The sequence below is a fragment of the Ursus americanus genome, chromosome 6 (assembly GCF_024610735.1).
Source record: "Ursus americanus isolate L20-20 chromosome 6, mUrsAme1.1.p, whole genome shotgun sequence".
Lineage (NCBI taxonomy): Eukaryota > Metazoa > Chordata > Mammalia > Carnivora > Ursidae > Ursus > Ursus americanus.
Window position 1 is genome coordinate 39,191,320 of NC_142132.1, and position 13,950 is coordinate 39,205,269.

General features: G+C 42.0%; 1 protein-coding gene across 6 annotated transcripts in view; it reads left to right on the forward strand.

Moving 5' to 3' along the window:
* Positions 1-13,950, forward strand: part of ERCC6 (ERCC excision repair 6, chromatin remodeling factor) — a 72,355-nt gene that overhangs the window by 5,303 nt on the left and 53,102 nt on the right. For 5 of the 6 annotated variants that reach the window (XR_015724779.1, XM_087862938.1, XM_045809895.2 and 2 more), the window contains exons 3-5: positions 656-776; positions 2,676-2,787; positions 6,597-7,314. Coding sequence is in view for 5 of the 6 variants with exons in the window: in XM_087862938.1 (XP_087719064.1) it covers positions 656-776; positions 2,676-2,787; positions 6,597-7,314 (951 nt within the window). In the remaining variant the exon portion in view is untranslated. The remainder of the gene's footprint in view (positions 1-655; positions 777-2,675; positions 2,788-6,596; positions 7,315-13,950) is intronic. The other variant, XM_087862941.1, reaches the window with a different exon arrangement.

Sequence of the window (13,950 nt, forward strand, 5' to 3'; positions counted from 1 at the left end):
CTTCACACTATAAAATATTACGCTACAGCAAATAAGTCTTCCAGTATTGTGAAAGAAAAATATTGTCACAGATATCTGACTTATATAAAAAAATGTGTCAGCATTTTTAGTACTTTTCCAAACTTTGGGTGTGACTTCGAAAATGGGTTTTAAAAAGCCATGTATAGGTGGTTGATAATGGGGGAGGTTGTGTGTGTTTGGGGAAGGGATATATGGGAGTCTCTATACCTTCCTCTCAATTTTGCCGTGAACCTAAAACTGCTCTAAAAAAATAAAATCTTTAAAAAAACCCCAAACCACGTATATGCATGTTTTTTTCATCTGAAAGGATAACTTATTGCACATTGTTTTAGCACAGTCTCTTGAATCGTGTAGACACTTAAAATGCTTGTAGAATGAATGAACTGCTTACAAATGGGAATGTGCTGATTTCAGTCAGCCAGATCAAAGAAAACCCTAGCAGTTTCTTTAAACTTCTAATAACCCTTCAAGTTCTTTATGTGGCCAACATGTACATGCATTCTGGTTTAGTTTCTTTCGTCTTTTAGTTAATAAGAAGTAAAAGGACATCTTTGTAGCATTTCTGTCTTCACATTACACTATAAAAAAAAAATGTTACCAGAGTGGAAAATAGACATTTTATTTTATTTTTCAGGTCATGTACAACATCCCTAAGGCAAATCAATAAAATTATTGAACAACTTAGCCCTCAAGCTGCCACCAACAGAGACATCAACAGGAAACTAGATTCTGTAAAACGACAGAAGTATAATAAGGTGATTCCAAATAACACATAAGTATTGCATTTTTGAAAAAGTCATTTCTGTTCATTTAATATTTGGGCAGTATTCTGAAAAGTAGTTAAGACGTGAAGGAAATAGCTATAATAGAAAATTTTGAGTTCCTTTTTTATGTTTAATATTTCAGCTGTTTCCCTTTCATATCTTCTGTTAAAGAATATCTTTTAAAATACACACATACATACACACATATTTGAGGAAAGGTTCCCTTGTTGGCTGTGCATGCTGCCTTATTGATGTTTATGATTATAGTCTCCCTTGCTGTGCCAGCTTAGGCTCCTGTTTGGCGTGCAGGCCTCTCATCAGTCTCCTTGTGTGTGTGAACTTTTTTTTTTTTTGCTTGGCTCCTGCTTGTCCTGATTATGTACACTGTGTTTCCTGTTGCTGCAGCCATCACCCCTCACACACTCGTGCTCACTGTTCTTAGGTATTATGGTCTTCACCCAGACACACTGATGGGTGTGCACTTAGGTTTGTACAACTTCAGGGTAGGGAATATCTGTTACTTAGGACACTGTTTTTATGAGGTCTGAAACGTTTTTTAGAATTTATGCTTTATGAAAATATATCAGAGTAGATAGGAATGACTAGTTTTGATCATTTGATTTCTGCCATCCAAAATGACGAGCAGATATCGTTGTGCTGGCCCACGGCAGTGAGTGAAGTCCTTGCATCTCTTATTTAAGCTTTACTAGTGATGTCTATAGACTCAGTGCCTCCTTTTGCTTTCTACTCACCAGTCCGTTATTCTCACCATCCCATCTTCTGTCACCTCCCTCCAGAATAGCAGCCCAAAGGTTAGAGCTAGCAGTGGCTTCAGGGAGTCGGAGTCTCACCAAAGCAGAGAGGACATCTGCTTCTTGTGGGAACCTGCGAATGGACGTTCAGAGACCTCTGACCTCGGGCTTCTGGTGGGCTGAGGTTTCAAGGAGCAGTGAGGACCAGACTTTGGGCCATTTTAGATACGAGTCCAAGTCAATTGTATATTCCTATCTTTCTAAAATAGCCCTTTGATGGTTTGAGATAGACTGTTCAAAGAGAAAGGCTGTGTTTGTTTGTTTTTAGAAAGGCTGTTTAAATGAGATTAAGAGAGAAAACTGAAAGAAAAGGCATTGCATGTATATGTATAAAAGTATAACATGGCATTTATATTCAGCGTTTCTCCTCATCCCACTCTCATATTTGATGTTTAAATATTCTCGACCTTGGAAAGAAGAACCAGGTATCACAGGCCTAGTTAATTGGAGAGGCCCTAGGAATGGCTGCATAGCTTAGCACTGGTGATGTAGAGGGAGAGAAGACAAAGAGGGGTCTGGGGTGGGTAGGGTAAAAGGGTATATCTAAATGTATATTCCTTTTAAAGTCTAGTGATTGGATAGAATACTATTACAAAAGACTGTAAAGGACAATCGTAAATATGGTACATTATCAAAGGAGGCTGACTTTTTCAAGTGTTCGAACATTTGTATTTGTTTCTTATCCTACAGCTTATTGACCCCATAGTCTGTCGGTTGCTAAGGTCGGAAACAAAAGTTTAATACTGTACGCAGTGTGCAATGGAGAAAACCAAGTAGAGCAGTTCCACTTCCTCAGTGGAGAATCAGTACATGTGAACTTAAGTGCTCAGGCACGTAGAAAGCTGGGCCGCCCAGCCAGGGAGTGGGTGGGGACAGGGATGCCTGCCTGATGGAAATGCTTTTAGGCCTACATACCGCTAGAGAGTGGCAGTTGCTCAAATAAGGTTCTCTATAATAATAGTAACATGGAATTCGTTCTGTTTTGCTTTTGACTAAAGCTTTTAAATTTATCTTTTGTATTTAACAATAAATCACTCACTTTGTTGCCATTTTCTGTATTCAATATTTACCATTCAAGGAACAACAGCTAAAGAAGATCACAGCAAAACAAAAACGTCTCCAGGCCGTCCTTGGAGGAGCGGAGGTACAAGTTGAACTAGATCATGCCAGTCTGGAGGAGGAGGATATAGGTGAGGGTACTGGGAACAGTGTCTTTTTTTCTTGAATTGGTGCCTAATGCCTGTAGTGGTGGAGGGTATCTCCACAGTCCTGAAAAATCCGTGGCTTTGCCTTATGTTCAAACAGATTTAGGAAGATTTTATTTTCTACACTTGTAGAACCAAATCTTTTAAGTTATAAGGGGGTTTTTGGAGAATAAGTAAATAGTTTAACTCCATCTGCTAGAGGCTACTGGTGCACATTTGGTATTATGTTTAATAAATTAGGGAGCTTAGCATTCTTATGTGGTTAGTTTTGTAGAGACAACTAACATCTTGATCAAATTACTTTTTTTTTTAAGATTTTATTTATTTGACAGAGAGAGGCAGCGAGAGAGGGAACACAAGCAGGGGGAGCGGGAGAGGGAGAAGCAGGCTTCCCACTGAGCAGGGAGCCCGATGTGGGGCTCGATCCCAGGACCTTGGGATCATGACCGGAGCCAAAGGCAGATGCTTAACGACTGAGCCTCCCAGGCGCCCCTCAAATTACATTTTTAAGTCTAGCATCATCAGTCAGCATTCACAGAATTGCTTTTACATATGTTTTCGGGACATATTTGGCAGGCTTTCCAAGCATTACATCTTTTGTTCAAGAAAAGCTGTCTTCATTCAGGTTATACTATGGCTCTGATTTTGTTTTTTGTTTTTTGTTTTTTTTTTTAATTTTGTTTTTATTACTGCCTAGGATGGGTGTCTTTTGGAAAACATTTTGAGAAAATGCATAAGCTCTGAAACGAAGTATCTTTGTAGTTTGGGTGTGTGTATGTGCAGATGTGTGTTTAGAAGTTATTGGTAGCTGTGCAGTCATTTAATACTTGAAATATAGATTAAGGCTTCTTAGCACGTAAGCTTTCCAAGCAAATATTTTCTACTAGCTCCTGAAGCTTATTCAGTAACACAGAATTATTATGAAGAATTAATTGAGGCAATAAAAAAAATATTAGAGAGATGCACTTTTAAATTTCAGTCTCTCAGAATTCGCTGGGCCTACGATCAAGGCTTTCTGCTGCTGAGGTGCCGTGTTTCTCGTTCCTGTCTGGCTGCCTAAAACCTGCTACTGCGCTTTACCTCCTCTTGCTTGTTTGGTAAAACTTTGCCCAGGATTAATAGTTACTTCCCCAAAATCAGAAGCCCCTTTTTGTCCTTGCCGTACTTGGCATGTCTGCAGCAGCTGATACTTCTGTACCTTCCAGGATCCCAGTCTCACCTGGTTTTCCTTTTGGCCCTCTGACCACTTCAGTGGGTTGTTTTGTTTGTTTGTTTTCTTTTTGGAGGGAGAAAGTCTGGGGTGGGAAGTATAGGGTGAGGATGGGGACATTAACAAGATGATTCTAAAATTGATATACAAATGTATTGGGCCAAGAAAAGTTAATCTTGAAGAACAAAATATCAAGACCCGTTATCAAGCTACAGTAATTAAGACAGTGAGGTATCGGCACAGGGAAAGACAGATAGACCAATGGGACAGAATATAGGGTCCAGCAAACAGACCCACCCATATGTGGTCACTTGGCTTATGACAGGTACGGCAGTGCAGTGCTGTGAAGAAGTACCATCTTTTGAGTAAGTGGTGCTGAGTTATTCAGTAAGTGGTGCTGGGTTGATTCACACGGAGGTAAAATGAATCTTGGCCTGTTACATCATGTACAAAAATAAATGACAGAGATTTTAAATATAAATGTGAGTGGTAAAACAAAGCTTTTAGAATATAGCATGGTAAAGTATTTTCATGATCTTGGGGCAAAGACTTAATGAGACACAAAAATGCTCACAGTAAAGGAAAAGGTTTGATAAGTGAGCTATATCACAACTAAACTTCTGTTCAAAATACAGCATTAAGAGAGTGGAAAGGCAGGCTAAAGAGTGGGAGAAGATATTTGCAACACATGTATTAATTGAAGGACAGGAATCCGGAGTGTATTAAAGAACTCTCGAGAAAGGGCTAAAGACTCGAACATTTTCTTCAAAAGAGGCTATTCAGAAGGTCAGTAAATCTATGAAGAGGTGCCCTAGTTCATTAGTTTGTAGGGAAATACCAATTACAACCACAAAGTGGTACCATTACACACGTCCCAGAATAGCTAAAATGGCAAGAATGTAGACCAGTTGACACTCTGAAACACTGTTGGTGGAACTTAAAATTAATAGGACCATTTTGAAAAACTATTTGGAAGTGTCTGCTAAAGCTTAACATACCCGAAGAATTATGTATAAATGTATTACCGAAGGATGTGTACTGGAGTAGTCATAGCAGTATAATTCATAGTAACTAAAACCTGGAAGCTACCCAAATGTCCATGAACAGTGGAATGGAAAAATCATAGTGTAGCTATATGATAGAATACTAACAGCAATGAAAATTAACAACTGCAACTATATTCAACGATAAGGATGAATCTCAAGCATAATGTTGAGCAAAATAAGCTAAGTGTACAAACATTTCCATTTACATAAAGCTCAAAGCCAGAAACAGCTTGCTTATAGTGTTAACAGTGTGGGCAGTCATTATTTTGGGGTGGGGTAGAGACTGGAAGGTGCCATGAAGGGTGCATCTAGCGGTGCTAGTAATTTCTGTTTCTTGATCTGGATGTTGCTGTACAGGTATGTTTTTTTCTGAAAATTCACTGAGCTGTGCACTTAGTATTTGTACACTTTCTGATGCGTATTTTTCTTCACTGCAAGTTTAGTGAAAAACTGGCTGCGGTATTACTGGACTATAAGAAATGTAGATTTTAGAATATGGATTCCTTGTGTTCAGCCTTACTTACCTTGGTGTTTGGCTATGGGTAATGTTGCCAGAGATTAAGTTCAGAGATTTCTGGGTGACTTTATATTATTATGACCTACCTTCCAATATATGTCCTCTGTTCTGTCCCTTTGCACATCTAACACAGTGCTGTCCAGTAGACCTGTTTGCAGTGATGGAAATGCTGTCTGTTGTCCATTGTGGTAGACCTTAGCCCCATACAGCTCACTGAGCACTTGAAATATGGCAAGTGCATCTGAGGAACTGAATTTTCAGCTTAAATTTGGATAGCCACATGGTGACTGTTATATTGGGCAGTGCAGAGCAGACATTTATGTTTTACCTATTTAGGTACATGTTGATTCTTTATACATTTTCAGTTTTACTGTCTCTTGAATGTTAAGTCTGTGTGGATGCTGGTATTCAAGGTGACATAGAAACTTGGGAGATTGCTTCCTCGGGGGCTACTCTTTGATAAGGAAACAGACACATTTGTCTATATGTTACATGTGAGTAGGTGTTTCTTTGGCTGCACAGAGAGTATATTTATAATGCATTATTTTAGAAAAAGTTATTCAGAATTCACCTTCTGGAATAGAAGTATATTGAGTTTGGCATGATGAATGCTATAATAAATTTTATTCCCTTCTCTCTATATAATATGCTTTAATACATCCATGGTATATTTTAATTTTTAAAAAATTTTTATTATTTTTTTTTAGAGAGAGAGCCCATGTGAGTGGGGGGCGGAGCAGAGGGGGAGGGGGAGGAAGGGGGAGAGATTCTTAAGCAGACTCCGCACTGAGTGCGGAGCCCTCCATGGAGCTCAGTCTCACAACCCTGAGATTATTATGACCTGAGCCGAAACCAAGAATTGCAGGCCCAAGACTAAGCCACCCAGGTGCCCCCATCCGTGGTATGTTTTTAAAATGTGAGTTAATCGTGGGTGCTGTTCGTTGAAGAAGTGACTTTTTGTGTTGTACTCTTGGAAAGGTTTAAGCTAGTGCCCAGTGCATTATTGTCCTCCCTCTTTCAGAACCGGGGCCGTCCTGTCTCGGCAGCATGCTCATGCCTGTCCAGGAGACAGCTTGGGAAGAGCTCATCCGCACTGGCCAGATGACACCTTTTGGAACCCAGATCCCTCAGAAACAGGAGAAAAAGCCTAGAAAGCTAATGCTCAATGAAGCATCAGGCTTTGAAAAGTATTTGGCAGATCAAGCAAAATTGTCTTTTGAAAGGAAGAAGCAAGCTTGTAATAAAAGAGCAGCTAGAAAAACCACGGCCTCGGTCACTTCTGAACTGAGCGCAACACTCAATGAAAACAAACCAAATGAGCCAAGCAAAGTTCTCTCGAAAACAGATAAGCGCTTGAAAAAGCACCTCAAGAAGCTCCGGAAGAGGGCTCTTCATTTCCAGGGGAAGGTGGGCTTGCCAAAAGGAAAGAAATCTTTGGAGTCTGACACAAGGGCAAAGGCGGAGGGGAACTCTGAGGGTGACGAGTCCGAGTATTTGCCCACGGAGGAGGAGCTGGAGGAGGCAGAGGGGGCCGAACTGCCGGGAGAGGGCGCGGACTATGAACTGAAGCCTGGGCTCAAGCACCGGAAACGGCAGAAAAAAGTCATGGTGCAGGAGATTGAGGATGACTTTTTTCCGAGTTCTGGGGAAGAAGCAGAAGCCGCCTGTGGAGGAGGAGGTCGAAAAGTAGTGAGATGCCGAGATGATGGAGATGAAGATTATTATAAGCAGCGGTTAAGGTCAGTCTGCACTTTGTAAACAGGTTGCCCTGCTTGTTAAATAAGAGTTCTATTCAGCCTAGTGTATTAGGCCCCCATTTATCCAAGGGTTGGACTTCCTGCAGCCTTAGCCTCCTAGAACCAGCAGAGCCCCTGAGTCCCCAGTGGAACTAATTCCTAATGCTTCTAACTTCTCTATCTTCATTCAGATTTGGCGCAAGTCTCAGAAGAAAAGATTAGGGGAAGGGCCGGGGCAAGAGGCATGCCAGGGACCGAAGTGTGAGCCGTATGCCTTTACGCTCAGAGAGCTCACCTGTAGCCAGGGTCAGGAAGAGGAAAAGGCTGGCCTGTGTGGTGTATGCTGCATGGTTGGTTTTTTTCTATTGAAGCAGGAAAGTAATTGTCCAGAACTCTCCTCCAAAAAGCTGAAATTTTAAGCTTTATGTATGAAAGAATAAGCTTGTTTTTCTTAAATCCCTCTTTCCTTGTCCTGAGAAAGTAGCCCCCTACAGAATTGCAAACTTCTGTCATGCTGCCAGAAAGACCTTTCACATGCAGAGCCCACCCTTCCTTTTCACTCTCATCTTTGATGCTGCACACTGACTTTGGCTTTTTTTTTTTTTTTAAAGGTCTATTTATTTATTTATTTGACAGAGAGAGAGACAGCCAGCGAGAGAGGGAACACAAGCAGGGGGAGTAGGAGACGAAGAAGCAGGCTCCCAGCGGGGCAGGGAGCCCGATGTGGTGGTGCTCGATCCCAGAACCCTGGGATCACGCCCTGAGCCGAAGGCAGATGCTTAATGACTGAGCCACCCAGGCGCCCCAGACTTTGCCTTTTCTTTCCATGACTTTCTCACTAGATTTTGCAAATAAGATGAAAGGGAAGGTGATCGTGTTCCTTCGGGAAGTCGGTTGCCACATATTTTTTGTGAGCCCTAAAAAACAGTCTGAACGCTGCAGGTACCCGGTGTGCCCACCGAGCACGACCCTGCCACATCTCCGGCCTCCCATGTGAGCTTATGCAGCACTAAGAAAGTCCAAGGGAAAGGGAATCTGTTTAACAGATTAGTTTTTAAGTATTTGTTCCCGGGATGGCTTTTTCCCAGTCCTCAACAGTTTTTTCTTGTTTTCTACGTAGGGAGACCTCATTTATTGTGTTTCTTTTAGCTTTCCACTGACCTTCGTGAATGCAGATTGTCCTGATATGTTTTCCTTCTGTTATTTAGAACTGATGACCCACATCCAGACTGTCACATACATTACCATACTTTAAAAGCAGATGTGGCATAGTTCTTTTCACACAGAGCTTGAGGACCTGTGACCTAAATCCAGTTCTTGAGAGCTGTTACACTCAGGCCGTGGTAGAGCTCATGTAACATAGTGGAGGAGTGGCTTACATTTGTTACTTCTCATTGCAACTTTAACTTTATTTTGCACATTTAATATCTGTAGAGCTATTGGAGGGATATGGCTGGATACTGTTGAACCCTGAGCAGTGTCCATCTCTTTCTTAGCTAACTGTAGGGAATTAATAAAAATGTTAATCTCAACATATTGATTGTAAATGGAACAATATTTTCTTCTCATTCAATATTAAATTTATTTTAAATGTATTAGTATCTTGATCGGAAACAGTTTATTTTGATGGAGTTTTAAATATGGGTGTAGTTTAAATTCATGGCAACACGTTTTTCTTAATAATCTCAAGACTGTAGAACAGTTATTTCCAAAGCCATATCAAAGCTAGTTTTTGCTGAAGTTACATTAAAATCTCAAATGAATTTCAGAAATATCAATAACTCTAATTGCCACCAAAATACTATAGCTCTTAAAATTTTATGGCCACAGTTATTAAGGCTGTTAAACTGCAGATAGCACATTGAAATGTTTATATTACATCCCCTTTGGTATTCTTTGGTTTGGGGGATGGTAAAAGAAAAGGCTCGGGACTGAGAAGCATTATTAAGAACATTTTAGAACTGCCATTTGCTTTTTTTATTTTGTTACTTCTTGTTGCTGATATTTGTATACATATTGAAATTATAATCGTATTTCCTTGAGTGAACAACAAAAAAAACAACAACTTTAGGCTCCCTTATCTTAGCAGTGGTTTGATGACGGGTGATCAGAATAAAGCGCCGTAGAGTTTGCAACATAGAAAATGAGTTTTTCTTTATGGTTAGAGTTTAGGAATATGTACCTAGGCCGGGCGCCTTTTACTGAACTTGTACTGGATATAGCCTTGTTAATTGTAATGCTCATTTAGACTCGGAAGTGAAAGTGAGTCACTCCTAGAGATCTCAGCCCCTTTACTCTCTCAGCTGGAGCATCGGAGGTCTTTCCTTAGCTCTAGCTTAGTCCCAACTAGGTATCTTTGTTTTTAGCTGTTGCCAAGTGCTAATTTCCTATCAACCCTTTTCTATAGCTTCACCTTTTCTGGAACAGGATAATGGCACTTAGGATCCTACTTTCTCTGACTTAGCCCAAGACCTCAGATCAGTCTCGGAAGTGTTACCCATTTTTTAAACTGCCCATATATTTTTTTGCCTTTTTCACATTTGTATCCTGCTTCTGTCTCTGTACTAATTTGCATTTGGAGGCTATCTCCTCATTGATGTTCCCTGATTTTCATACCTTTGATAATGTCCCAGGATGGATGAGGCAGTTCTTAGAAGTACATATTCCGTCGGTTCTTACTCATGTCTTTAGTATGCAAATCCTAGAAAATATCCATTATTTTTTAATTTTCATTTTGTAGCAGCAGAGTTTCTATTAGGGTATTGCTGTTAGCTGTGAAGTTCAGCTTTTCTTAAAATACATTGCTGCTTTAGAAAGCTAGGGTCTGGGAGCTCCGGGAGCCAAATGAAGACTTAATAGGAATGATACACGTTCAGTGCTTGAGCAATAGGTGTCCCTGGTGAACACTTAGCTGTTCCTTATCTTATTCAGTCTGTACAGCCAGGAGAGGTCAGGGCGGCCTAGAAGATCAGACATTTCATATGTGCGCCTTTCCCCTCAAGGTGATCAAAGATCAGCAGTCCTTGTTACCTCAGTGTTTCTGGCTGATTTCCAGATGAGGTAAGAGGCAACTCCCATTGCTTCCACTTTGCTCTCGATGCATGGATGCTTGTGTGCACTCTAGGACCAGGACTAGGGTTTCTGGCAAGGAATTTGCAGTCTTTTAGCGGACATGGGCACCAATAGGCCCTAACCAGTGTGAAGGGAAGAACGAATCAGACCGATATTCAGGGAAGACTGTGGAGGAGATCCGTACCAGCATCGGGCCTTGTCTGTTGAGTAGTTCAGATATGTTGAAATAGACCTTAGGGTGCAGATTATTGAGGGAAAATACTTGCTTTGCTTTGGAGGCACATTATTTCTCATATGGATTGCCTTGGACAGTGGTGTGATGGACAAGTGGTCTGCAGAGATGCCTGGTTTCTAAGCCATCCGCTGTAGGACAGGCAGGGCACAGGCCCTCGTCTTGCCGGACAACTCCCATCTTGGGCAGCAGCATTCTGTTCAGGGGGAGATTGAGGCCCTGTTTGGACTCTGGGGAAAGAGTGCTGCACTGCATTAGTGATGTCTGCCATGGGCATGGGGGCCCCGGGGAAACAGCAGCTTCATGCCAGCTGTTTGCCAACCTTGATTTACAGCACAAACAAACAAAAAATGTCACCAGCTCTGGCCTCCTTCTCCGGCAGCGGTCAGCAGTGCTCGGGTCAGGCTTGGGCTGCAGGTCAGGTTACGTCCTGAGGAGGTTGCACTTCCAAATAAGTGTTGTCTCCTGCTGGCACAACTAGGGCTAGTGCTTAGACTTTGACTTAAACCCATACCCTGAAGCTCTTTTTTCTATTTCTGTTTGCCAGACATTATTGTTTAAGTTGCTAACCTGACAGGCTGTATTTCCTTGGCAGTGAGCATAGACTAAAGCAGACGTTCCCAGCCTCTGGTCTGGTACTGCAGGATCACCTGGGAGCCCTGCCGTTGGAGGTGCTGATTCAAGAAGTCTAGCGTGGGGCTACCAAGCAGTAATTTTTGAAAAGCTTTCTAGGTGGTTCTGATGCACTGTCAAGTTTGGGAACTACTTGGTGTGTATAAATAGGTTTTTATACACTGTTTTCCTTCTTGAGGTTGTGGCTTTTGGCAGATTCAGTTTGTATTTGTTTCTCTGAAATCCTCTTTATATATATCCTGCACAGTGTGTTTATGTAGGGAGGGCTTGAAGAGGAAATTTGAGGTTAGTTCATTCCGCTGATTGCTGTACATAATAGATCATCTGCTTCTTATCAGAGCATATGCTTTAGAATCACCTGGAAAGCATCTTGAGAACTCAGCCAGGAGTGTCTGAGGCAGCAGGTCAGGGGTGGGAGGAGCTGGGCACTGCGTGAGTGCTTTGACCCAGCTCCCGCTGATTCTGAGGCGAGGTTGGTGGCGTTCTTCATTATTACAGGCCCTTGCTGTGTTCCCACTTAGGAAGCCCTTGAGGCTGTTGGAAGGAACTGTGGGTAAGGATGTTGGGGTTTGAAAATGAAATGCTTTTTTTCTCTCCTCTAGCCCAGAGTCAGCTTGGTATTGCTGCCGCAGTAAATCTGCCCCGTCCCGCATTCCACTCCCACCTCAGTGAGTGAAGCCCAGTAGTGTCAGAGACAGACTCCTGAGTGGGTGGTGCCTGAGTCTCCTCAGATTATCAGGTACTTGAGGCCAAGCTGCTGAGATCACAGCCTGAAACCCATTTGAGTTGTTACCTGCGAATGGATTGAAGGCTTTCCACACTCCCCACCTTGCACTTTTGGTGATTCCTTGTTTTTTTTTTATAGTGAATTTATGATAACATTAAGATGAAAAAAAACTACCTCTGCCTCTGTTTTTCACGTTACTCGTCTACATCTCATTCCAGGCTTTGATCCTGTGCATACATATCTTTCAGTTATTAGAGTTATAGTAAGATGTTCAAACGTTTGTTCATGCCCTATTAAAGTTGATCAACTTGCTTATAATCTCACCGTTAAGAGGTAGAGCTGGGATTTGAAGCCAGGACAGGGTTATGTAAATGTCATTTTCCTTTCATTTGTGGAGTTGGGTGGAATGGACTATATCTAGATGTGACCACAAGGTGGCGCCAAGAATCAGCATGTAGCTGCCTCCACCTCCCAGTGATGGAAACCAAACCAAAAACCTAATGGGGACTTGGGGAGATTATAGGGAGTCTAGAAGACTCGACAGGTATGGTGTGGATGGGGATAGATTTTTGCCTCATGTCTTGTATAACCTGCATCTGTAGTCACGAGGCCTATTGGTGTAACTGGTTTCTAGTCCATTTAATAAAATACCTTTAAACCTTAAAGATTTTTCTTTTCTGCCCCCCCCTTTTACTTTATTTTACATGACTAACTTTGAATGACTCCATTCATTATTTTAATCTTACACAGTGTCTTCACACTGCAAGGCTTAATCATCTGAGTAAACAGTATCTCCGTCGTCCTTCCTCCTGAGCCCTGGGGCTGCTGTGGCCAGGGGCGAGTTGGATCCTGGTTTGGAGGGCTTGACTGTATACATGAAGAGAAAAAGAGAAAGAGACTGAGAAGAGAAAGGCTTTCAGCATTTTCAGATGCTTAGAGGGGTCAAGCCAAGTAGGATAAATGTTGAAAAAAGTCTCTTGGGTTTGGAAATTTGGAGGGTTTGATGACCCGAGCAAGGGTGGCATGTGGGGGATGGAAAGAGGTTCTCCGAGAACAACTGTAGCTAGCAGCACTGAATGTGCACTACTTGGCAGTGCTTCATGTCAAGTGGACTCCTTGGTTTAATCCTCACAACCCCTGAGGAGACAGGAACCTGTCAGAAAGCTGACATAATTTGCCCGAGATAGCATACATGGAGAAGGCTGGGGAAGGGACCTGAAGGTGAATGGGGGCAGGTGGGAGTGATCTACCAGCTTGGTCAGTGCAGTGGACTGAGAAGAGCATTGCTTCAGCAGCAGGTTTCTGCCGTCACTTGATGGGGACCACCTCCACACTTTTTGTGGGTCCCATTCCTTGCCTGAAATGCTGTTGAAGACCATGCCTCCTAGAACCACTCTCCTAGCTGCCTGTCTCCGTCTTACTGTCCGCACAGAGCCTCTTTCTCTTGTTTCGCCCGGAGCCGGCTCCCTTTGCACTGGGATTGTCTCATTTATTCCTCAGTCGGGTCTTTGTTTGCCCTGGTCGGCCATTTAGCACATTTGGGAAGGTCGCACAGAGCAAAGGCCAAATTACATTGTAGAGCTTGTAACTTTTTTTGAAAAAACCATTTGCTCTCTAAATTTTGAATTTATTAGAAGTTTAATTTAGATTTGATCAAGAAACCTAAACCTAATTTGATGAAGAAACCTAATGCTTTGAACATTGTTCTTACCATCAGTGTCTGGGAGTTAATGTCTCAAGAAATAAACCTATGTGTCCCCCCCCCACCCAGGAATCTATATTTTAAAGAGAAGAAAAAGTTACTCCCTTAAAGAGTTTTCTTAGAATCTTGGCTTCTTTTAAATGACGAAGCTGAGACACAAATGAAGACTAATTCTGCTTCGTGCTCTGCACACACCTCTCATTCCCAGCTCCAGTGCATAATTGTCTGCATCAGTCTTAATTTACTCTGTGAGATCTGGACTCCTAACTGAGG